General features: G+C 41.1%; 1 protein-coding gene and 1 non-coding gene across 7 annotated transcripts in view; one reads left to right on the forward strand and one right to left on the reverse strand.

Moving 5' to 3' along the window:
- Positions 1 to 2,012: 2,012 nt before the first annotated feature.
- Positions 2,013 to 2,088, reverse strand: TRNAP-GGG (transfer RNA proline (anticodon GGG)). The gene has a single exon. It is a non-coding gene; the product is annotated as a tRNA-Pro (tRNA).
- Positions 2,089 to 14,485: 12,397 nt separating this feature from the next.
- The window catches only part of PALS2 (protein associated with LIN7 2, MAGUK p55 family member), a 78,424-nt gene continuing 66,092 nt past the window's right edge, over positions 14,486 to 26,817 (forward strand). For 2 of the 6 annotated variants that reach the window (XM_066240016.1, XM_066240017.1), the window contains exon 1: positions 14,486 to 14,784. Coding sequence is in view for 4 of the 6 variants with exons in the window: in XM_066240011.1 (XP_066096108.1) it covers positions 15,199 to 15,466 (268 nt within the window). In the remaining 2 variants the exon portion in view is untranslated. Of the gene's footprint in view, positions 14,785 to 15,080; positions 15,467 to 26,817 lie in introns of those variants that run through there. The other 4 variants (XM_066240011.1, XM_066240012.1, XM_066240015.1 and 1 more) reach the window with 3 other exon arrangements.

Genomic DNA, 26,817 nt, shown 5'->3' on the forward strand with positions numbered 1-26,817 from the left:
ATAATGGCATTTTGTCTGCCATGATGGTACAGCTATTTTTCACAATTTGTAGCTTGCATTTTAATTTACTTACTGAGTTTTGACCTTGAGGAGTTTTAAGATTTTTGTGTGTGTGTGGTCTTATTTATCAATAATTTTGTTTTATAGCTTCTGCTCTGGTTTGTAGTTTAGAAAGGCCTCTCCCACCTCAATACCTATTATCTTCTGATTCTTTCTAACTCTAAAGAATAACATCACAAACTGTGTTGGACACATTCTGAATGTCTCCCAGATTTGAGAGCACTATAATCCCTCAATTTTCAGAAAGAATTGGGGACAGGAAGGGGTCAAAGAGGGGGGGGGAAGGTAGTGCTCTGAGGCATGCGTGTTACTGCCTTTTCTTCTCAGAAAGCAGCTCTAGTCTACTGGTCTTGGGTTGAGCTTCAGAATTTGCATTTCTAGCAGGTTCCAATGTGAGGTCTGAGGCTGTTCTACTCTATAACAATAAACAGGGACAGTAGAATTCCTTAACGAAACAACCGATTTAAATAGATTGATTTCATCCTTTTTCTAATCTAACTTTCACTAATCTGGCACATTAAGATAAACTTAAGAGTCTGAGCAAAATGCAAATTTTCTCTAGAATATGTGTCCCCACTCAGCAGTGACTACTCAAGACCTGTCCAAGTGACAGACATGCTGTCCAGATGCTGAGTTTACAGAAGGTCTCCATGGCTCCCTGGACACCTGAAATGCTCCTGAAGTCATCGACACAGGTCTGATTCTGACTAAATACTGGTTGATGGTTCATTCACTCCTGCATCAGTAACCACTTTGTAGAGCAACTCTGTGATGAATGAGATGTCAATCTCTCTTCTGAGCTAGAAAGTATGTGTGTATGTGTTTTAAGTAGCAAACCAGATTTCCTTTTCTGAGCTATCTATTCGTTTTAAAAGTAAAAAATGATGGCAAGTCAGACCTCAAAGCCAGTTGATGCCACCATGTCTCTGATCCTCATCATCCTTGTCTACATGTGAGACCCCGAGGGCTTAACTGTCAGTCTGCACTGCTTTGCTTCCTCTCCTAAGAGCACTTTGCTAGGCGGCTCACCCTCCTGGTCATTTCCCCTGGGCTCTCTGAAATCCCGTGTTGGACCTTAACCAAGATCCTTGCATCTCCCCTTGTTTTTTCCACATCTGGGAGTCATCACAGACCCTTTCTTCATTCCCTGCGTTCAAACGCCAAGTCTGGGAGAGCTTACCATCTTGCTATCTCTCAAACCTGTCTGTTCCTTCTATCGTTATTGCTATTGCCTTACTACAAGCCTTTAGGATCTGTCTCCTGGAAAGGCAGCATGATACAAAAATAAACACTCAACTGATTTGGTATCACAGAGACTATGTTTGACTCACTGCATATTAACGTCCTGACACTGGAACAATAACTTGACATTTCTGAGGTTTCCTCCTCTTTAAAATGTCAGCTCCATTCCTCAGGCAAGCCGTGCAGGCTAGTAAGATAGCGCGAATGAGGGGCTTAGCGTTTTGCTCTACCAAGTAGGTCTGCAATGGGTACTGGTCTCTTTCCTTTACCCATTTTTTTTGTTCTTTGGTTTTGATCAATGTTTCCTAATAGGTCCCCTGATCTCACAAAGAACGTCCACACTACCGCCAGACCAGCCTTTCCAAGTCAGAAATCTGCTATATATATATATATATATATATATATATATATATTTTGTATTTTTCTGAAGCTGGAAACAGGGAGAGACGGACTCCCGCATGCGCCCTACCAGGATCCACCCGGCACGCCCACCAGGGGCCACGCTCTGCCCACCAGGGGGCGATGCTCTGCCCCTCCGGGGCGTTGCTCTGCCGCAACCAGAGCCACTCTAGCACCTGGGGCAGAGGCCAAGGAGCCATCCCCAGCGCCCGGGCCATCTTTGCTCCAATGGAGCCTTGGCTGCGGGAGGGGAAGAGCGAGACAGAGAGGAAGGAGGGAGGGTGGAGAAGCAAATGGGCGCTTCTCCTATGTGCCCTGGCTGGGAATCGAACCCGGGTCCCCCGCACCCCAGGCCGACACTCTACCACTGAGCCAACCGGCCAGGGCCAGAAATCTGCTATTTTTGAAAGCACTTAGTGTCTTACCATGACTCCCGAGGACCAAGCCCCTGCAGAAGTGGCCCAGTCGCTGTCCTCCCCCTGCCTTCCCAGGGTTATGGTCCACGTCTCCCCTCTAGAAGCTTCCTGCAGCTGCACAGGCCTCGGAACACACCTTCCTACCTCCCCGACCTCCCAATTCTGGCCCCTTCGACAAGTGCCTGTCTATTTTCCCAGCCTTGTTCACCTAACCTCTGCTGTTCATTTCTGCAGTCCCACCTGTAGCCTCTCCAACTCCAAGAAATTTTCTCTGAACTATTTATATACTTGATCTTACCTCCTTTTTTGGCCACTACTATACTTCATATAGAACATGAGTCCATCCTCTAACACTATAGTACGGTAATGAATTCTATGTCTGTTTCTCTACGAGACTGTTTTGTTGTTTTTTTTGAGGACTAAGATCACATACGAGGTAGCCTGATGTGGTCAACACCTACGAAATAGAAGCATTCTAATTCTAACTCCACTAGACCTCATCACACTTTATATTGAACATATTAAAATAAACTCACATCCCATAATTAATATGAACATTTTTGCTGTGATATTTTGAAGTTATTTTATAATGTTGCCTTTAAAATTATTTAGCTACAAATAATTGGTTTAATTTTCAAAGGGCTCCGATTTCTAGGTGATCATTAATCAGACTCACAATTCTCACAAAAAGTAGGAAACCTGACCTAGAAATTATTTTTAAATACAATTAAATGCTAAATTAACAATAGTATTTTTGAATTTTTAATGAAATACTTATTATTTGAAATTTCATCATTTCTTTTTCTTTTCATCATGGTTTTTTTGTGTTTTTTTTTCATTTTTCCAAAGCTGGAAACAAGGAGGCAATCAGACAGACTCCCGCATGCACCCGACCAGGATCCACCCGGTATGCCCACCAGGGGGCGATGCTCTGCCCCTCTGGGGCGTCACTCTGTTGCATCCAGAGCCATCCTAGCGCCTGAGGCAGAGGCCACAGAGCCATCCTCAGCGCCTGGGCCATCTTTGCTCCAATGGAGCCCTTGGCTGCCGGAGGGGAAGAGAGAGACAGAGAGGAAGGAGAGGGGGAGGGGTGGAGAAGCAGATGGGCGCTTCTCCTGTGTGCCCTGGCCGGGAATCAAACCCGGGACTCCTGCACGCCAGGCCGACACTCTACCACTGAGCCAACCAGCCAGGGCCTCATCATGGTTTTTAGAAAACAATGAAGTTTTGAAAATCTCAGATATTTTTTTTTTACCCCTGAACAGTTTATGACACAAAAGGACACTTCTTATGGTGCATAATTGATACATTTTTTTCAATTTTGTTTTTTTTTTAATTGAATTTTATTGGGATGATACTGGTTAACAATTACACAGAATTCAGGTGCTGGATTCCACAACACATCTCTGTGTACTGTATTGTGTGTTCACCCCCCAGTCAAGTCTTTGTCCTAATTGATACAATGTTTCTGTTGACACATACCTGCTATTAAGTAAATATGTTTTGGTTTAATTAGTAACTATGTGGCCTTTTTATATTTTTTACTTTTCTTGCTACCATGTATTTAGCCTTTGCCTACTGCCTGGCACTGTGTGCTAAGTTATTTTTTTATATAGTAACTCAACGCTCACCCTTATCTCCATTTTTTACAAGTGTAAAAAACCTGGTGCCCAAGCATGTCAGGGAATTTGTCCACTTAGTTCATTGATGACAGAGCCAAGATTTACCAAGCTGTCCCACTCTAAGGACAATATCTTAACTACTATACTAATATATCATCTTTAGAAAATCCCTTAAACAATCTGACTAGACTAAAGATAACTATATATTTCTCAAAATATACATATATTTGAACTTGAAATGAAGAGTGCCTAGTATTTGGAACATAGTTGGTATTCAATAACAACTCAAGTAGTTTGCTAGGAACTGAAAAGAATTTCATCCAAGTAGGTGGATTTTGTATGTCTTCTATGAGCTCCCACAGCCGCTGATCTTTTCCTACTGAACACCTATAGTGAATCTAGAATCCCTGTCTAGATTGTGAGCTTCTAGGACAAGAACCATGCCTTCTTAGTCATCTTTGTACTCAAATTTTCAGCATACTATCTGACACATATATCAGATGCTTAAAATGAATAGTAGTTGAATCGGTTCATTATTCAGCACCTAACCAGGAAAAGAATAGAAATTGAGTTTGTTTTATTTTTCTTGGTGTTTTTTTTGCTACACTCTATCTAGTTGGGATTAAAAAAAAAACATAAGGCAATATTTCCAAAGCAATCTGTACTCAAATTATTTGTTTAGTAACATAAGACTATACCACTTTTTTCTATTTATAGAATTCCAAAAGCATGTAATATGAAAAAATTGCCATAATTCTGCTAATATTCTTTGAGCATACTAAGATACCATTAAAATGTAAGAAGAGAATTTCAAAAAAAAATCAAGCCCATAATGATATGCAAATAATATTGATATAATCAGTCATGTTTGCTTTCACAAAGAAGTCCACCTGATTACAAAATATTTTACATATTATGTGAACATTATCATTAAATACCCATCTCTGTGAGCCACCCAGCCAAGTACTTTCGTTAAATAAGTACAATCTGTACACTTTGGAAATCAAGTTGACTCAAGTAATCATTTTCTTTTTCTTAGATGTTAACCAGTGTCACACTAATAAATTCAATTTTTAAAACTTCCCTAATACTTTGTTTTCCATTTAAAGAACAATTTAAGAAGCTGGATTCTATTCAATTGACACTTCCATAAATCACCAGTATAAAGGTGATTCCTGAAGCACATTGAATCAATCAAGCTTATAGTTTTCATTTATTAATTTAAACTAGATCTGGTTATTTATATTTATATTAATTTTGGGTAGTCTTTATATATAATGACTCAAGACTTTGTCATGAATTTCAATTTTATTTCTAAGTTTGATTTTCTAAATGTGATTTTCAACTTTGTTTAGGGCATCTTTCCCTTCAAGTAATTTTATGTAGTCTGTTTTTAGTCTTTTGATTATAGTTTATGTCTTGATGTAATGATGTATTTTCTTTTGGTTCTTTATATAGTTAAATCTTTTACATTTAAATCTTAAGTTCATCTGGATTTAGTTTTGGATGGATTTTAAAAAATGTTTTGCCAGTTATCTTACACTACCTTTCTGAGTTTTTCAAACTTTCTCCTCAAGTTATAAATAATAAATTTTGCATTTCCAAATTTCTATGTACAGATGGCTATATTTCTTGACTCTTGTGCCATTACTCTACCTGTCCTTTCTTTCTCCAATACAGTATGTTTCAATTACTTTGGCTTTATTTTCAGTTTCTGGTACGGCACATTTTTGTTGCTGCCGTGAATGGGATATTTTCTTTTTCAGTTAAATTTTTTATCTTGTTATTATGTCTATGGAAAAGTAATTGCATTTTATGAGTTTTGACCAGATATGAGTATCTTTCAAATCTTTTTAGTTCTATTAGCTGTTTCAGTTGATTATCTTTGGTTATATAAAGAAAAATTTAATTATTTTAAAATAAACTATAATTTTGTCTCCCCGTCCATGAATACGATATCTCTTCTCTTTCTTGGTTAGAACTTCCTGGCCAATGTTTGACAATAGTAGATATAATAGAAACCAATGCTCTACCACTGAGTCAACCGGCCGGGACAAGAGCATTCTTATAGCTCAGAATTGTGCACTAAAGATATTTAAAAAATGACCATTTGTTGTTCTAAAACTATTGTGAAAATAATAGTCAATAATTACTCTCTTATCTGAGCAAGCAACTGTATCAGGCATTTTATAGATTTAATTTATAATCCTTAAAATATCTTGCAGGTGGGCTCATTTTTCCGATAAGGAAAGTTTTCATATATCAAATGACTTACCCAAAGTCACTGAGCTCATAAGTGGTGAATAAAAAAAAAGAGAACTTAAAGCTTTCAGATTTTAAACACTTTTTTTTGTTCCATATTATCTGGATTATATAAATACCATAATGACTTAATTCTGTTATCAATGGATATCTCTGATATGGCAAGTAGGTATAGGTTAAAGTATACTTTAAGAATTTTTAACTAAGTATTGACTAAGAATAAGATAAATTATAATCATCAATTCTTAATTTTAAAAGTATTAAATAAATGTTAAGTTCCACAATATGTCAATATATTTATAATTATTTACCTCACTGTACTATATAATTGTATTGATTGAATTGTGACTTAACATTTAATAAATGCATAACTTCTCTCCTAAATAGATTGTCTGTTAGTCAGAACTCTGTTGGTGGCAAGTGATAGAAACCCAACTCAATTTAGCTTTAGTTAAAAGGTTCTTGTGTATTTATGTAACCAGAGAAGTCCAGAAGTAGGGCCGACCTCCAGCATGACTGACCAAATCTTTCTTTTCTGAGTTTCTCCAAGTGTTGAGGAAAGGAAAGAAAAATAAAATTATCTTTCTTGCTGCTATAGTACATTTTAAAAATTCAAAATTTTCTTGATTCAGGTAACATGCATACAGCTTGGACCAATCACTGTGGCTGAGGACCAATCAGTCCTCTGATTGGCCAGGCCTCAGTCACATGGCCATATGGAAAGGCTGTGGTCATTAGTAGCCCCACCAGGATCTAATGCAATGAGTAGTAAGAGAAACATTTCCTCAAAGAAAGAGAGAGTCTGTAATTATCAGAAGATGAGGGAAAGAATAGTAAATAAAAATAACAGGCATCCAAAGAAAGAAAGAAAAATAATAATAAAAAGATAAATAACAGGCATCCATTGTAAATTATAAGCTCTTCTAAGACAATAAATTTCTTTCACCTATCTGTATCCCTCATAGCAACTAGCAAAGTGATGACCCAGGTGGCTAGAAGATATTCAAACAATGCATAAATACAGATAAACAATACATGCATATAAATAACTAAATAGATTCAGAATCTGCCAGGTACTTCCATTGAAACTATTGAATTAGCATATATGAATTGATTATGTTACTGTATTTCCCTAAAGCAAAGAAATGTGTGGTATACAATTAAAATGTGTCCCTTTCCTGTATCCCCTGGTGAGTGCTCTGAGCCAGTTTAGCATCCAGTTCAGTAGGAAGGAACACCCAGATGAACACCTGTGAAAGGAAGGGGGCAACAGCAACAAGGTTGGGTAGAGGGCGAATTCGGTGTGGGAGGCAGACCCGAGTGACAGCCTCAGCTGACCCCACAGGGGACTCTGGAGCTTAAATGGCCTTCAGACTTGCCACACAGGGCTGGAGCTTCTGAGCCTTTATCTCTCTCCCTTCATTAATCATTTAATGTGACCACCTGGGAAGCACTTGGGGCATGAGCTTGAGCATGTGGGTTTTCTGCTGCTGGGGTGGTCCCAAGGGCTGACATCTGGGGGCTTTCTTCTGAGAGCTCTCCTGCAGCTGGGCAGCAAGTCTTTCCTTGAAAGCAGATCTGAGGAGTATATCTGCATCTACTGCGTTCTCTCGGGAAGCTGGAGTTAACAGGCAATGAGAAAGAAAAAAAAAAACAACCCCAAAAAACTAGAGTAATAGTTTTGCTGCGCTCTGCTGTAGATAATCTATAAATTGGATTTTAAAAGTATGGCATCTAATCCTAGTGTTATTGTTTCCTGGGAGAGAAGTGGATTTACACATAGTGAAGCTGGGTTGGAGCTCTCCGTTCCTTTCGTACTGGGTGGTTAACTTAACCCCTCTTCACCCGTGTCCTCGTTTCTAAAGTGATGATGGTAATGATGACTCAAATGGGATATAAAAGACATAAAACACTGTGTGCCACATTGGAGTGAGCTCAATAGATAGTTGTTATCATTCACTATTATTATCAAAGCAAAATTTAAATAAAAAAAAAGACCTAGCTTTTCATGTTTATAAACAGCTGATATTTTAAGGAGGAATGAAGTGCCCTGTACTTCCTCGCATAAAGATGGCGTCACTTTAGTGTGGACAATTCAGTTCTTAGATTTTTTTAACAGCCAAAACAGCTTGCCCTGACCACCCTCCACATGCACACACTCACATACACACCTACTTTCATCTTTGCTCCCAGGTCCCTGTTCCTGATCATCTTTCACTCATTCATGTAACAAATGAATGTAACAAAAATGACTCAGGCGTCTATATACACCTTCATGATTTGGTTTTACCCTCATGACTGCCCTCTAGTCTTCTGGAAGAGCCTCAGACTCAGACTCCGAGTTTTACCCTTTACTTTTGTGCTTGTTCACTATTCAGACATTCTTTGTTTACTATAATGCCATAAAACTCCTCATAAAGACCTCCTCTACCTACCCCAATTTCATGTTTCTCTGCCTCTCCAGTGAGCCCAGGACACCATACTGACAACATAGACGTTCACAGTTTTTTCTTTTCTTTTTAAATTTCCTGTTTTCATCTCTTTAAATCTTTTAGTACCTGAGTACGTAGAAGAGCTATTGTGTTATTTTCCCTCCCAGCTCATATCTAAGTGGGCGAGGTGTAATTTTTGAAGCCAATTTTAAGTGAAAACCCCAAAGGTTTAATTAGGTCTGGAGGCTGGCTGTTGACAGGATAACTCAACCGGCTCAGTTAGGGTCCCTGCCTGAAACATGATTGTCCTTGTAAGAGCTTCTCAGCCGTAACTTGCATATTCAAGAACAAGAGTTCAATTCTAATTAGCAACATTTTTTCCCCACTTAATTTTCTCTAGTTTTAGAAGTCTACCAACTACCAACTTTATCTGTTCCAACAAGTAAGCCCATACTAGGAGCAGTATTGTGCCAAGTTCTGCAGGCATTCCTGTACACCGCCCCCTGGACTCCTGCGAGCAAGAAGGGAATGGGGCTGGGAGAGCGGGTGGTGACAAGAGTGTTAAGGTAAATATTAAGAAATGTAAATGAAACTATGATGAAGCAGAGCAGGAAAAGGACTATAGGAATTAAAAGAAAGCAGTTGTCTCTGTTTGGGTTGGGGCAGGAAAGGTTTACTGGAAAGAGGGAGTGTGAGCCAAGTGTACAATTTGGATTTTGATCAGCAGAGATGGGGGAATACACCCCTGAAAAAACAAGAGGGGCCCAGATATGGGTTGGGCAAAAGTAGGTTTACAGTTGTAATACAAATAATACAATAATTAATAATACAAGAATAAATTCTCTTTTGCATACTCACAACTGTAAACCTACTTTTGCCCACCCCTGTATAAAGGTGCTAGATTCGACTGATGTGTAATATCCACACATTAGGGAGCCTTGACGATTACTATGAATGCCTTGTGAATGGAGTCCCAGAAGCAATGAGGAGGCAGGGATGATATGACTGACGTTTGGCATTAAGGTGCACGTGGGTTTGGGCAAGGAGACTTTCTGTAGGACCAGCGGAAGTTGACAAGAGAATCCACTCTCCTGACATTGAGAAAGCAAGCTTCAAGGGACTTGGGTGCAGGTGTTATCTGTCAGGGAGAGGACAGATAGGTGAGGACAGATAGGTGGGACGAGGGAACCCTACAGGAGGCAATAGAGTAGGATGGTGGAAGCAATGAATTTTATTTTAGACATGCTAACTGGTGCTGGGACAGATCTAGATGGAGATATTCAACAGGAAGTTGGAAACATGCCCCAGGGAAGAGTAGAACCGTAGATACAGACGTGGAAGCACTGAAGATAGAGCCCTGAGGGTTGAGGAGATTCTGGAGAGAAACAGTGGTCTCTTCTCTCTCTACACTTTCTCCCTCAAAAATATCTTCCATTCTTGGTGGAACATTTGTATTTCAGAAGTGGGAGGAGATAATGCCACGAGTTAAGAGGACAGTGAAGGAATCATCCGAGGAGTAGAAGAAGTTCCTGAGTTGTGTAATATCATGGAAGTCAAAGGAAGAGAGAGGTTTATAAGGTGGAGGTGTGATGGGTTCATCTCAAACTCTGCAGAGAAGTTGGATTGCTTGAATACTAAGCCAAGACTGTCTCCACTATTCCATTGTGTCGGTTAAGACTGCTGATGTAGCACTTACCACGTGACACTTTAATTTCTTACTACGCTGCTCACAGACATTAGGGGATCAGGGAACGTGCAGATACTCCAGTACTTTCAGACTTTTGCATAGCGCATTTTCACCAATGAAATAAAAGTTGGTTTTGCATCTCATTTGCATAATTGAATCACTGTCTTTGACTTGTCATTTGCTTTTCTGATGTTCTTGTTTAATAAAAAAAATCAAATGCTTCTTTTTGTATCACTTCATATTCATTTTGAAATATCCCCTAATTTTTGTGAGCAGTATATTTTCCACCATTAGGTAGGGGTACATTGATATTGTTGATTATTTTATTCCCCACATTTACTCTAATAAATGAATGAATAAACACTTGAATGAAAATATCAATTGTGATGCCAAGAGTAGTTTCAGTATGGAGGTAGGTGGAGAAGTCAAATTCCAATGCTTACAATAAATGAATGGTGGTAAAGAGAGTCATGGAGATATAGTGAAATAGTTTTTCCATGAAAAGAAAGAAAGAAAGAAAGAAAGAAAGAAAGAAAGAAAGAAAGAAAGAAAAGAAAGACCCCAAACATGTAAGTTCTTACAACTGTTGGCTTTAACTGTGATAATAATAATAATAATAATAATAATAAATGAACTGCCATTGTGTCAGGAAATGTAGACAGGAGAAAGTTCTGCTACAAATGACATTTTTGTTTAATCTGAGATTGTCGATTGACCTATTGAGACTTCAGAGAGATTTAGATTACAGGAAAAGCCTCTGACAGATGTACATGAAAGCTAGATTAAAACAACGATATACACAATGAACGGTGGTCCAAAGGGTTGTATAACCCAGGGCCAGTTGGAATGCTCAGAGAATTGGGAACAGCAATCTTTAGGCAACCAGGTGAGACTAATCTGGAGAAGCTTTAGGAAGGAGATAAATTTAAGCTGTTTTGAAAGGAGACTATTCTAGTCAATTGGCAAAGAGTCTTAAAGCACAGGATTAGGTATTTTAATTTGATTACTTGAGGTAATTTGGAGCCACCTCAACAATGTTCTGAGAAGAATTGTTATAAATGTTGTTTTGAAGATAACTCCTTTCAGTAGTTTTTAAACCAACTGCATATTAGAATTACCTGAAGAGCTTTGAAAAATCCTGGTGCCCAGGCTGCCCCCCAGACCAATGAAACCTGGAGGTAGGACCCAGTATTCAGCGGAATGTTTAGGTGGGTTTTTTTTTTTTAAGTCCTCTGGATGAATCAAAAGTGAGAAGCTCTGTTCTAAGTGTAGGGAAAATTGCAAGCAAGCAAGGGAGAGACTTGAATTAGAAAGGTTAGCAAGGAGGCTGAAAATTGGAGTCTGACCTAGCTTTGTGAACAGAGATAAAAGGGGTGAAGCTAAATAAAGTATCCTTGCAGAAAAGCTTGGTTGGACTTTGTGATGCATGTCAGTTGCAATTTTTCATAAAGCTATATTCCAGGACCATCACTGCTCTTATTATGATGGATTTGTTGGAAAACGAGCAGGTAGGACTCACTTTGCTAAAAATTAGAGCTTTTACTATTAACAAAATGTTCCATTTCTAAAGTAGAAGGACAAGGCAGGAGAGAAAACACAATCATGTTAAAAGTATATAAGTTTTTGTTTATATTTGAGGGAGGAAATAAAGCCAACGATGGATGCTCCCAGAATTAAGACTCAAAATGCATACTTTAAATTGACTTATGGTTGGGAGATACTAAGCTGTAGTAAGATTATGATCCCTTTAGAGTAACCTTGAAGGTAATGAAAAGTCAGACCATTAAGGACATTGAAGAGAAGGATTCCCCATCATTTTCAATCATAACATTCCCCTCTCCTGGAATGAAGAATTTGTAACAGGCATGGGAAATAGATGAGCGGTGTCTCAGAAATGATGACCTCTCAGAAAGGTGGGCTGGCAAGCAATGATGAGAGTTAGATGTTCCTGTTCGATTGCTTTACATTTATTCTGGCATGTCCCATCTTTAAAGTTTAGAGGAAGGGCGGAATGTCATCAAGTGGCACTTACTATTTATTAAAAGTAGTGTTTCATAATATAAACTGTATTGTAAGTGTTTGATAAAATATAGACACTGCAAGAGAAACTTCACTGGCAAGAACACCCTGAAGAGAAGTAATTGAAGATAGTTGTGGGGCAAAATCATTTTTTCTGGCTCTGGAGGATGAGGCTGAGGCTTACAATTATGATAAGCCTCCATCTAATAACTGCTGTCATTTTTTAGAGAACAGACGTGGAACTGTACATGAAAGGTTATTGTTCCTACGTTCCTGCTCCCACATGCTGCATCCCTGGCACATGCAGGGACAAAGGAGCTGGTTGGTGGGGCTGGTCTTAACTGTAAGTCAAGGTCTGCATGCTGTGCTTGGAGGGGCAGAAGCTCCACTCACTCTCCCTTCCCAGAACTTCCTCAATTAACTCCCCCCTATTTGCAGGGCACTGGGGGTGGAGCAGGAGGTTAGGACATTGTTTCCAGAAGATCCCAGAGAAAATGAAAGGATCAGGAACACACCCAGAAGTGGCATTCACTCCTCTTCCCCAAAGGAGCTCAGGCATTCGCTGGGTGGGGGTGGGTGTGTGTGATGAGGTTGGGGGTCAGAGGGAGAGAGAATACAAGTTCACAAGCCTGGGGAGGGCAGCAGGAATGAGCTCCTGTGTATCCTGTGGGAAGCAAACGGGCCTGGAAAGCAAGGAGCAGGAAAAGGAGGACCTGAAATGTTTGCTGACTGAGAAGAGAAACCTCCTTCTTCCACTCTGCCTCTGCCTCTGCCTCTGCTCTGCCTCTGCCTCGCCTCACTCTTGGGCACACAACCCACTCTACTTCACTTCTTCCCGCTGGCCTGACTTCAGGGAGGCGGGGTGCAAAGTCACTCTGTGCCTCTTAGGACTTACTTCCAGGCCCCCCTAAATGCGTTCAATTTCCCTTCCTCAGGTTTGCTGTTCCAGGACAGAAGGTTCTAAATTAGTCCTCCACAAACTCCCCCTGAATGTTGGTTTGCAAAATTAATGGTCCTAAGAAAAAGTAAATTAATCTTTGATACTTGGTTGAGGCTAAGGAGAAAAATCTACTGTTTTGGGGACAGGGCCTTCTTAATACATCTCATCCATAGTATCTATACCCTCCCAAGCTAACCACATTAAGGGGGGGGGGATATAGCTTGAAACCCCATCACTGAATCCAACAAGCCATGATTCATTCACTCATTCTGCAGACGTTTATAAAATGCCTGGTTTGGGCAGGACAGTGCAACGTGCCCAAGAGAAACCGGGAAAGGCTGCATACTGGAGGTCACCTGATGTGACAGTGCTCTCATGACAAATTTTACTTGTTCTTTCCACATTCACGGTTGGAAAAGACTGCAGTGAACATTTTGTAACATTTAAATAACACCCTCACAGTTTCATTAATTTTAGGAAGAAACAGCTTTTTTCGAAAGCTCCCATCCCAGGTCTGAGGGTTCACAGAGATGTTTCTGGATTAGGTACATGTTAAGGGAACCCAAGTTCTCTGATGGCCTTACTGTGTTTTCTAGCCCAGAGCCTCTGCTGCACTGAAAAATGAAATCTGCACTCTTGTCAAAACGTGTCATCCACACACCGGACACTCACCACAGTTCACAGTCCTCTAGACAGAGCCAGGGTGAAGACATGCTGCACCTTCTGAGCTTGGGGAGACTTAGATGTTTGGGAGGCGCGGACCGAGTGGTGTCCTGGGAGTGTCCCGCAAAGCCGGCGCTGGGGAGCCCACGGGGGACTCGGGGCTATGAAAGGAGCCAGTGTCCGTCCATTTCCTCGGGAGTGAATCACTCTCCCCAGTTGGGCCTTTGGGAGAAAATTCGTGAAGGACATCGTCAGCTGTAGAAACTGCCAAATACACATCAGAGCCGGGGGTGGGTGTGAAGGGGGGGAGCATTTTCCAGAGGCTTTTCTTCCAGGTCTACGTATCCTTTGTGCCCCATGACTGGGCTCCTTGAATGTAAACTCTTGGAAAGGGCAGGGAGGAGCCTCTTTTGTGCCCCCCAGAGTATCTTGCCCATCAGTAAATGCTGAATGACAGCGGCAATTTCGACCTGGAAGAGCGGAGAGGACGGGGTATATGACGGAGCCCCTCGCGAGCGCGGCTCTGGGCCGGGACCCGGGCGAGGCCGCCGGGCGCAGGCGGCGCAGTCGGGCCGGGCCGGGCGCCGTCTGCCGGCGCTCGGAGGGGGCCCCACCTGGCCGCCGCGCCGCGGCCGAGGGGCGGGGCCGGCTTCCCGGAGGCGGCGGCGCCTCCCCGCGCCCGAGCGCGCGCTCCTCGACGTCCGGCGCACGCGCGAGGCCAAAAGGGAGCGCGCCCGGGCGGCAGCGGCGGCGGCGGCGGGAGGAGAAGGAGGAGGCGGAGGGCGGCCGAGGGGAGGCTGGCCGCGCGCATGGTGGTGGCGGCGGCGGCGGCGGCGCGGGCGACCCGAGCCGAGGCAGAGTGAGGAGCAAGGGAGGGGCGGAGGGAGAAGGAGGTGGAGGCGAGTGAGCGCCGCGTTTCCAGTTCCCAACTCCGAGCCCCGAGTTTGTAGATGGGGTTGCGCGGCGGCGCCTGCGGCTGAAGGAGAGCCCCAGCGGCGAGCGGAGGGGAGCGGCGGCGCGGAGGCGGCCGAGCGGCGAGCCGGTGAGTTACCGGGGTCCCGCGTCGCTCGGGTAACGGCCTCGCCGCGCGCCGGGGTCGGGCGGGGGCGCCCTGTTGCTGGTGGCTGCGCGCCACGCGGGGACCCGGGCCCGCCCCGCCCCCTCCGCACCTGGGCTGGGCTGGGGCTCGGCTGGCGGGGCCCGGGCGGGGCGGGCGGCGAGGGCTGCTCGGCGCGCCCGCCCGGCCCGCGCGGAACGGGCGCCCTGGCCGGGCCCCCGGCTCCGGGGCTGCGGGCGGGCGGGCGGGCCGGAGCGCGACAACGTGCTTGGCCCACGCTGCCGGCCGGCCGGCCGCGGCACCGGCTCTCCCCACGCGCTCCGCTCCCGGCGCGGCCCCGGCCGGGGCAGGCGGGGCTGGGGGTGCGGGGCCGGCCCCCTCTGCGGCGGTAAAGCATGAATGGGAAGCCGCGCTGGGGCAGCGGTGGCCGTGACGGACACCTTGGGGGTCAGTCCCGAGAGGGGGCGATTCCGTCGGCTCTTGGCTTGCTCCGGGGCTCCGAGTTCTCGGGGGAGGAGGCTTTCTGCAACTACTGCTGCTACTTCCCGGGCACGAGACTCCAGTTTTTGGCCAAAGTGGTTGTGGGCCGCGCACACGCCGTTCCGGGGGCGTTCGCTGCCCAGGCGGTGCTTTCCGATCCTGGCGGCGTTGATCTGGAACCAGAAAGGTACCGGGGCTTTTTTATCCCCTGGGTGAAGGGACAGGAGGGAGTCAATTAAGGAATCGTACGGTCGGTATGATGACAGGATGTGGATTGGTTGGTGGGTGTATTTTGTAAGGAGGACTTTTTAACACTTTATTGTGAGTTTAGGCTCAATCTCACCAGCTGCCGGATTTCATCCTTTAAACTTCCATCAGCTGGGGCATCGTTTGTGTAAGGGCGGGCGGGTAGGGGGCAGGGGAGAAAAGGGAGCGGAAGGCTGATGGGGAAGCTCAGAAAATTCTCCGCATTACTTATAAACTGCTTGTTAAGGTCAAGCTAGCCACGTTTTACTCTTTCCTAAGCCTTTGGGGATTGTTGGAATTTTACTTTCTGCTCCCTGAATAGGTCGTCTTGTAATGTGGCTTGGAACATTTGACGTGCGTTAAAATACTCTTCAATTGGAGTATGATTTAGCAGCCATTTCTTACCAGGAAATATTTCAAATGGTCGTTTGAAACTTATGTATCTCGAATACATTAGGGGAGCTAACACACTGTTATCAATGCGGAGATCATTGCGGTGCATAGGTGTAACACCTGACCTCACGGAATTATTGCTTGTTTTAAGGCGTCTACTGAACAGTTATCATATGGTATCAGGCCTGATTATAGTCATGTCTTCTAAGGCCTTATTACTGTAAACAAAGAACTTTTATGGGTTGTGTCATTTTGAGGTCATTTGTATCTGAAACAGCATATATTTAAATACATGTTTAAATATGTTTGCACAATGTGTACTTTTTTTAAAGTGTATGTTTATTTTAGACTGGGTTACATAATATACAAAGGGTAACATAGTACTTTTAATTCCTGTTTTGTCCTATAGAGATTACACACCAAATATATGAAAAAACATTCAGGGATGTGTGTGTGTGTGTGTGTGTGTGTGTGTGTATGTGTGTCCTTTTTCCCCCTAATTGATGCCACTTTAATTTCTTTTCCACTTGGAATTTCAAAATGAATTTTAAAAAACGTTCTAGATTAAATAAACACTTGAAAAATTAAGGTGCTTAAGCAAGTCTGGTAGTTGTATGTAAGGTAGAATCAGTTTTTGCTATTCTCTAAGCCAACTGTTGGATTTTTAAAAATGACTCATATTTTTCTTAAACATTTGAGGGAGCAGTTTGCCTCTTTTTTTTTTTTTTTGAGTCTCATTTCAGGCTGAAATTGTTCCAGGAGATGACACAGCCTGCTGCTGTCCCTCCTCCTTCTCCCCCTCTTTATAGCTTGGGATAACCTGTATATATTACCTTATTTTAAAGACTTTTTAGAAATTGAAGTTATTTATTGAAGTTTATTTCTATACTTTGCTGTTTAATAATGGATGATTAGCAGAAGACAACCTATATTTTAATTAAATGCTTTCACATTTTTGACACCCAAGCTTTGCTATAAAGTAATATCAGCAAATTTTTCTGAGAGTTGAAAATAACACAGGGATAGTGCTAATCAAAGGCTATCAAATTGTAAAAACATCAAGAAAATAAATAATAAAAGAGGCAAGAGGATTCAATTGTATTTTTGACGTTACTTTACTATAAATTACGTAGTTATAGTTGGTTTTTGAAAAGTAGTACATATTCTGCAAATTAGACATTAGGTATATACCTAATTCCCCCCCCCCTCAGGCAATTCATTTGTGACTAAATTTGTATCAGAGTGGATGTAGTTAACTTGCAAGAGATGTGCCCCTATTTATTTCAGAAAGGATGAACACCTGCCCATTAGGCAAAACAAATACTGGGCTGTTTGAGAATATTAAGTTATTCTTTAAAAAAAAAAATTGTAGCAGGAAAATTTATGCTGTTTTTACCTGTAGATTCTTTTCTTCTAATGATAGTCTTTGCATTTATAAATATCATAAGAGGAGATATGTATTTCTTCATTGTGAGGATGGGGTTAGTCTCATCGAAGCTGCAGTGATTTCCCTGCTCTTTCTGTTATTCGTATGTGACCACTGGGGGGAGACTTTACAATTCAGGTAGACCATAGCCCGCCCGCCCTCCTGCCCTCCCTTCCTCACACTGGCTGCTAATTATCCCTGGGCGCTTTGCCAACCTGCTGGAAATGTGTTGAGGATGCACTCAGAATCAAGTCTTGATCAAGGGGTGTAATGACTTTTATTTCTTGAGTTCACATCACACTTTGAAAGTACCGCCCTTCATAGATTGTGTTATTAATAGTCTACTTTTTGGTTTACCGTTAAGTGGGCTAACTAGGTATCTAATGTAGTGAAACGTGAGATTCAAGAATACATTAGAGCTTTCAAAGATCTGACTTTACTGACATTAATCTTAGAAGCAATATAGGTTTAATTGCTTGCTTAGTGTACACAGATATTGGTTGTCTGGAAAGATCTGGAGAGAAGATCACAATAATGTAAAGTATACTATATCCAAATCTTTCTCTCTTTTTTTAAAGGTTTTATTCATTTTGGAGAGTACAGAGAACGATAGATAGATAGATAGATAGATATAGATAGATGGAGAGAGAGAGAGAAGGGAGGAGGAGCAGGAAGCATCAACGCCCATATGTGCCTTGACCAGGCAAGCCCAGGGTTTCGAACCTGTGACCTCAGCATTCAGGTTGATGCTTTAGCCACTGCGCCACCACAGGTTAGGCTATCCAGATCTCTTTAAACCCATTTGTCTATTGCTTTAAATAAAAGCTTTCAGAGGAGAGGTATTGAAGCAGCCCCTGTACTTCATTTCACTACATAGGGGCAGTTCTTTTATCCAGCGATAGAGATAAGATTAAAAATCAACTTTTGTTGACCATTAAGCTGTGGCTATTCTAAAGTCAGAAGTCTGGTTTTCACTTTTTCTCGTCTGGAAGTATTTAACTGTGTTAATGTCCAATCCAGTCATAGTTAACTTAGTTAACAAAGGATGTTATGTTTACAGAAACTTAGAACTTAAATTTTTATGTTCTTCTGTAAGACCTTTGTACAGTCTTGATCACAGTAGATTCAGTAACATAATTACCAGATAAAATTGAGAGTAGTTTTGCTTGTTTCCCTTCAGATGGTTTTGATTTTGTCCTAAAATTCTTTTTTAAAAAATTCGTAGTGTACGAGAAGAGCTATTTTCTGCTTAGGAGATGTTCATTCCTGGCTAACCTCAAGATTGTGTTAAATACTTAGGGATGATTATTTCTAAATGCCTGTGTGTTAAAGTTATCATGGATGTGAGGCAAAAGTAAGTATTAAAGATAACAGAGTGAGTTTTTCATAAAGCTCTAAGTTTTTTTCAAACCTTTTCCACAGCTTAGTAGTTTCTATACCTGATCTAACCCCTACTCACTTCACCACCTTACACCTTTTCCTCTTAAGTCTATTACTTCTTTATCAGTTCTTCCACATCCCCCTTCTTCACTGTATTTCATCTGCACTATTCTTTTCTTATGTCTCTCAGAAATGTCATGACATGTTTGTGACTTAGTACTGTTCCCTCTGCTTGGAATTCTCTTCCTGAAACATTACATGACTGGCTTCTTCCTTTCATTTCAGGTTTCCATTCCAACATTTCCATTCAGGCAAGCAGTATTATCTAACCACCCTTTCAAAGTAACACGATTCTCATTTCCCACTAACCCCTTACCTTTTAAGATATTTTTTTCCCTGCAAACCGTTTATCACAACTGAAATTTATTTTATTATCTATAGGTTTTCACTAGAATGTAAGCCCCTTGCGAAAAGAGTGATGTTATCTCTTTTGTTTAACAGTATATTTCAAGGACTTAGACCTGATCCTGGCATACATCTATCATTAAATAGTCTTTTTTTGTTTTTTAAGTCTGAGGTTTTATTCTTCCTGCAGTTTAGGTGTTAAAATGTTCCTTTATGAAATAATATGAGCAGATGATAGCAGTAGTAAGTAGGCTAATTTTGACTGTAATAGGAATACATCTAACTGGTATAAGCAAGAGGAGAAATTTATTTTAAAGATGCAGGGAGTGTCTGATGGAATCCGAAGATTGTGACTGGGGAGTCCAGTGCTAGCATGATGCACTTTTATCTCTCCCTCACGGTGCATTTGCTTCATTTCTGCTTTTACTGCAGAAGACCCCTTTCTAGTCCTCTTACTGGAAAATATGTCATCATCAGCTACTAAGTGTTCTCTGTCCCCACCTAGACAGCAGGAAACAGATGCATCCAGGACCTCTCCTTCCCCTGTTCAGAAACGATGTTGTAGTATTAGAACGTGGTTGCATTTGCTGTAAACATGTGAAATGGGGTTGGAGAGATGTCCCAAGTAGATACTCCAATGACAATTGACGTTCACAACTGACCACCCTCTAAAAAGCAGGTTTCCCCTCTTAAATTTTGCTGATATGTGAAGTTGGAAGATCTGAAAAGCACTGTCCTCGTGATATTCAGAAGAAGTCTTACTTCTTTCATGGAAGAAATGTACCACTTGTTTGAGGATGATAAAACATATATAAAGGAAAGAAACAGTCAATAAAAACAGCATGGTGATAATGCAGGAACTGAGAGAGTATCTATAAATTGATACGAAATGATCAACCATAGAGTGGGGGAAAATCATGAATAGATAATTCACAGAAAATGAAATCCAAATGGTTCTTAATCACATAGAAAGCTGTTCAACCTCACACATAATATACATATCATACAGGAAAACTAAAGGATACCATTTTTACCTATTAGATTGACAGATCAAAAAAGTTTGATAATGCCTTTGAGGAGGTTATAGATTAACATGTGCTTTCTCACACTGCTGCTGGAAATATAAATCAATAGAATTTGATGAGCTTGAAATTTCTGAAGACTACTGAGGTAAATAGAAATACCTGGGAATATGCATAAATTGATGTAGGTGTTTGTGGGAGAGGAAGGAGCTAAAAGTACAACTCATTTTTCTGAACACTAACTTGCGTTGCTTTATTTTTGTCTTTAGTCATGGAACAAAGCCAGCAAGGGTAAAAGTAGCAAGTCATTGTGTGTTCATCCTTCATCATCCTCCTCGCCTGTCCTTTTGGGTCATATATAGTTCCTCTTCCCAGATCACCCTTTCTTCTGAGCTGGTCCTGGTGGAGTTTGTGTCTGAATCACTGAGATTCCATGTACTTTGTATCTTTCAGATCCTCTCACTTTGTTAGCTACTTAGTAACCCTTACGTAAAGATTGAGGTGAAGGAGCTTAATTTATTAGCCTTTTGTAGAGCCACTTCATACTTTTAGGCTTGTGGAAAGCTTCTGTATAAAGTGTTTTAGAATTTCATTTGTAAATGTGCTTAGGATTTTATTACAATAAATGGTCAGTAGAGCAGTTTCATATAATTTAAGTATATTAATGGAACTTTACTTTTACATGGTGCCTTTGTTTTATAAAATATTGTTAGATCTTAGTTGGGTTGGTTAAATGTAGTGAAAGTGTAAGGAGGCCAGCTGAAGATGCATGGAACTTTCTAGAAGAAACTGTTGGACAGTGTGAGGAAAAAGACACCGAGCAGATCAAGGGCCGTATGCTTAGGAAAGGAAAAGTGAAGGGGAGGGATTAGTTTAGGGAAAGTCTGGTGCGACCCAGAGAGGCTACATCTTGGGAAGAGCTTTAACGTAGGAAAATGCTAAGCCAATTTATTTGAATGCATACTTTGAGGATACAACATACACTTTCTGATATTTTTGTTCTGTAGGTCATGTTTACCATGAACTGACTCTGGAATAGGGATTCTCCAGAGAAGGGGAGATCACAATCCTTAAGAGTTGTTCTGTGCCAAAGGGATCTAATTTAGTAGGTCTAGTGTGGGGCCAGAGGATATTTAAAAATAAGCCCCCACTGACCAGGTGGTGGCGCAGTGGGTAGAGCGTCAGACTGGGATGCGGAGGACCTAGGTTCGAGACCCCGAGATCACCAGCTTGAGTGCAGGCTCGTCTGGCTTGAGCAAATAAATAAATAAATAAATAATCCCCTAAGAGTCTGTATTTATAAAATAATCTTATCAGTGTTCTCTTGAATAGCCAAACCAGTCAGCATAGCTTCTCGGGTCCTGTACCTGTGGTTTTCAGTTGCTGGTTCATGGACTGCCACAGAATTTCTGGAAGGCCTGGGATGGAACACCACTGTCCTATACCCTGTAACTCTAACCCGAGAACTTGGTCTGTGTCACCATGGTCTCTACTTTAGCCAGATTGATACCTATACAAACATCTAATCGATTTTCATTGCTTTGTCCAATTTCATACTCTTCTTTGCCCCCCTTGTTTTTTCTCCACTAGTAAGTGTTGAAGCTTGCCTCTCCCTAGAAGCTGTCATTGGCAGACCTAATCCACAAGCTGCCTCTTCAGTACAGGACAAATTATAACAACAGTTACATAACTGGCAAGTACACGTCATATGAGTGACTGGTTTATGTGTTTTCACATACATGAGCCTTGCACATATATGCCTGGTTTTACTGATGAAAGTCCTTATTTTTTCCTCTGGATACCAAGGGCTTGGAGCTTAGAGTTGGCTTACTGTCGATAATGACATTGCCAGTATTATTGAATGTTTCCTATGTTTTTGGAACTGTGCTAAATGTTCTCCATGCATTATTGCATTTGCTCATCCATAGGTTTTTTAAACCAAAGTAAAACCCTTATATATTGCATTGATTTCCTGTGGGTGCTATAAAAAATTGCTGCAAACTTAGTAGCTTAAAACAAAAGAAATTTTCACATAATTCTGAGACCAAACATCTGAAATCAGTATCATTGGGCCAGAATCAGGGTGTTGGCAGCGCTATGCTCCTTCCGAAGGCTAGAGAGGAGAATCTGTTCCTTCTCTCTCCATGGTTTCTGGCGGCTGCCAGCATTCTTTGGCTTGCGGTTGCATCGCTCCAGTCTCCAAGGGCAGGATTTCAAATCTTTTGGCTCTGATGTTCTCATTGCTTTTTTCTTTGTGTGAGAGAGGAAGAGAGAAATCTCTCCCTTTGCTCTTTCCTATAAGAACTCCTGCAGTGAAATTTAGGGCCCAGCTGATGATCCAGGATAATTTCCCCATCACAAGGTCATTGCTTTAATCATATCAGCCAAGACTCTTTCCCCATATAAGGTAGCAGTTGGGGGCTAAAACACGCATATCACTTAGGGGGCCACTTTTCAACCCACCACAATGATAACTCAAATGGTCCAGAAAAGGCAGGCTGGAAAAGGCTTTTGGCCCCATCCTCATCCCTCTCTAAGTGCGTGTTTCTTAGCCAGGGACAGTTTTGCTGGCCTCTTCCCACTACTGTTGGGACATTTGGCTGTCATCACTGGGAGGGGTTGCTATTGACAGAGGCCAGGGATGCTGCAGACAGTGCACAGGACAAACCCCCACAACAAAGAGTCATTCAGCCCCAAATGTCATAATGCCGAGGTTGAGAGACATTGTTCTAAGGGCAGCTATTGCCAGTGGTATTCTTGTGTATCATTTCTGACAAAAATTGTATACCTGTATCAGCACATACAGCGAGTGCTCGACTTACGACCATGATTGGTTCTGATAGACCAGTCGTAACACGATTTGGTCGTAAGTTGAGTAGGCTATATGTACAGTACTGTGAAATGATGTTATAAAAATCTGTCATATTTTATCATAATTTTCTTTCATTATTGTTATATATCATAATTTTCTTTGTTCATTTTATGCCATTTGTATCATCTCTACACCATTTTGTTTCTTATTTTTACATTCGTCAGGTTTCAGTAAAACACTGCATTACCAGTACAACTGGTTTAATATTTGCAAAGACAATTTCCTCTTGGTAGACATCTTGGGAGGGGCTTGATGAAAACTATTCAAGACACAAAACACAAATTGCTGTACCGAGTCTGGGATAACAGTTGAAATGGTGCACGCGGAGATGGTAGTGCTGCCGGAAGCTGGTCCGCACTGTCGTACGCCCAGCTGGGCAATGCTAGCGCTGCCAGATGCGGAGCAGCAGTGGCTAGTGATGTGGTCATAAAGTCGAATGGTTGTAAGTTGCATAGGTTGTAAGTCGGTCAATATTTGTATCACGAGTAAAACCCCTTTTATCCGATTTATGACTGGTGGTAGTTTTTAGTTGATTGAAAGTGGATTTAAGTGAGGAGTCATAAAATAATGATTCACACGTACCTTAAATATTATATGTTTAGTTAAAAATTATAAATACACATTCATATGCCAGTTCGTTTTATTTGAGGATGTATCTGTTGCCTGGAGCTCTGAGTCAACCTTCTTATGTAAACTAGCGCATTAACACTATTCCTAGCTTTGGAGCGAGAACTTAAACATTTGAGAAGGAGTCTGGATGTAGGATTCTTACAGTATTTTATGACTCCTCAATAGAGTACAGTTGTCTTGCTCATGCTAATATAGCAGTTTGGCTTTTTGGGTTTTTTGGTTTGTTTGTTTTTTTGGTCACCTGCTTTCTTTGGATCTTTCCAAAGCATTCAACTTGATTTTTTTTTTATAAATAAATTTTTATTAATGTCAATGGGGTGACATCAATAAATCATTGTACATATATTCAAAGAAAACATGTCCAGGTTATCTTGACATTCAGTTATGTTGCATACCCATCACCCAAAGTCAGATTGTCCTCCATCACCCTCTATCTAGTTTTCTTTGTGCACCTCCCCCTCCCCCTCCCCTCTCCCTCCTTCCCTCCTCCCGCCCCCCCTCCCCTCCACCCCCAGTAACCATCACACTCTTGTCCATGTCTCTTAGTCTTGTTTTTATGTCCCACCAATGTATGGAATCATGTAGTTCTTGGTTTTTTCTGATTTACTTATTTCACTCCGTATAATGTTATCAAGATCCCACCATTTTGTTGTAAATGCAACTTGATTTTTATATAAAGAACAGTATAACTTTTATGATCTTGTATCATATACAATATTGTGTATGTGTAAAGAAATTTTGTACAAAAAATAGTGGCTCTCTAAGATTTTAGGAAAACTACCTCCAGTTTCGGTTTATTTGAATAGCTTTTAATCTGGTGGTATAATGAGAATGTCATAGTTGCTTCTAAACTTTTGGAAGTTTTAGAAATTTTTGTTTTAATATGATAATGACAGTTTATAAATTATCTATAGATTATACTATAGATAATACTTTATTGCTATTACCAGTTTGATGCTTGAGTTACTCTTCTACTAAGGGAAACATTGACGATTTATTAACTACAATAAAAATTACTTGTTCTGCCTGACCTACGGTGGCGCAGTGAATAAAGTGTCAACCTGGAACACTGAGGTCGCTGCACATATGGGAGTTGATGCTTCCAGCTTCTCCCCCCTTCTCTCTCTCTCTGTCTCTCCTCTCTCTCTCTCTCTCTCTCTTTCTCCCTCCCTCCCTCCCTCTCCTCTCTAAAATGAATAAATTAAAAAAAAATTTAGAAGAACCCTGGGCTTGCCTGATCGAAGCACATATGGGGGTTGATGCTTCCTGCTCCTCCCCCTTTCCCCCTTTCTCTCTCTCTCTCTCTCTCTCTCTCTTTCTCTCTTTTTCTCTCTCTCTCCCTCTTTCCCCCCTCTCTCTTCCCCCCTCCTCTCTGAAAATTGAATAAAGTCTTTTTAAAAAAAGATTTCTTGCAGTTTTGCTTACTAGCAAAATATTTTCACTGCTTATACTAGAGTTAAATCATACAATTCCATGAAATCAGGTACTTTATTTCATTTCGTGTATGAATTTCCTACGCAGCGTGGCAGGAGAGTCAGAGACATGGGTTGTCATCGGCTCCTCTAGCGCCAGCTCTTTGTTCTGGACTCAGGTTTATGTGGTGCAGACCACACGTTTCCTGGCCAGTGTGCCTGGTGTTGCTTTTGAACTCAGTTTACCTCGTCTCTAAAACAAGGACTGTAATATCAACTTGATGGGTTTGGGTTAAGATTTTGATTGGGTAACAGAGGTAGAGTGTCTAGCAGAGAGTCTGGTTTAAGTTGTTTTTCTCTTACTGTCTAGAACAGTGTTATGCATGATGGACACTATTTGTTGAGTAAACAGGGTTTCCATTGCCTTTGCTTCATCCATAACTTTTTTTCTCCAGCATACGTCCTATGTGTTATTTAGTAAATATTTTTTAAAATAACTGCTTTTAAAGGAGTCCAGTAAGTTATGTGCTGTTGAATAAAGGTAATAAGCCTTATTTTTACATGACATTTTAGTGTGATTTTACAAAGGCAAATTAAATATTGGGTGGAAAGATGACTATTGTGACCTCAAAAATTCTTCCCAACATAACGTAAAGGTTTTATAAAATTCACAAAGTCCCCATTTTTCCTCCTGCTTTTCCCCTAAAGGACGACAAAAGTAAGTAGCGTTTGAGAGTGTAGCATTTTGTTTTGAGTAAAGAAAATGACCATATTGCAGTGTGTTCATAATGGTCCATTTTCACACGATAGGAATTTTTTACTGTTCTGGATGAATGGGGCTGTCTTCAAGTGGATTTGTTTTTTATTTTACCTAGAATATGTATGTCATTATACATTCGGGGTGGGGCAAAAGTAGCCTTGCTATTGTATGAGAAACAAGAGTTTATTCTTATATTATTATTTATTAATTATTGCATTTTTCATACAAACAACTGTAAGCCTACTTTTGACTCACCCTGTATAATAAAATGTTTTATGGAAAATTTAGCCTCACATAAATAAAATTATTTGCCTTTCTTTTTATATAGTAAATAGCCTTCTTCTGGGATTTTGGTATAAGAAACTTGGATAACTAAGTTAAATTTAATTCATTAAAGTTATTTACTTTAGAAATTAAGCAGTTGTCATTCATATTTTTATGGAAGTTGATTCATATATTTTTTATTTTCTTTTTAAAACTAGCAATCCTTTGGAATGGAGGATACTGGAAAACAAAAAGAAAACCCTGTGTTTTTAAGAAGGTTGGAACGCCTTGGGGGCAGATAGGCAGAGTTGTCCCTGCATGGCCACGCCATCCTTAGCACTGGGTTCTTGAAAACCCTTAAGTAGAGAACTTTTCCTTGAAAGAATTTAGGATGCTACGGGGAAAATAAGTTTAAGTAGCCTGAAATTGTGTATGAACCTTTAAAAATCCTTACAAACTTGAATGCTCACCCAATTAAAACATTAAGTAAAGCCTGGCCTGTGGTGGCGCAGTGGATAAAGCGTTGACCTGGAACGCTGAGGTCGCCGGTTTGAAACCTGGACTTGCCAGGTCAAGGCTCATATGAGAAGCAACTATGAGTTGATGCTTCCTCCTACCTCCTTCTCTCTCTCTCTCCTCCCTCTAAAATGAATAAATAAAATCTAAAAAACTAACAAAAAACATTAAGTAAAATATGTCAAACAGCTAATCAGTGACATTTTATGCAG

The sequence above is a fragment of the Saccopteryx bilineata genome, chromosome 7, assembly GCF_036850765.1.
Source record: "Saccopteryx bilineata isolate mSacBil1 chromosome 7, mSacBil1_pri_phased_curated, whole genome shotgun sequence".
Taxonomy (NCBI): domain Eukaryota; kingdom Metazoa; phylum Chordata; class Mammalia; order Chiroptera; family Emballonuridae; genus Saccopteryx; species Saccopteryx bilineata.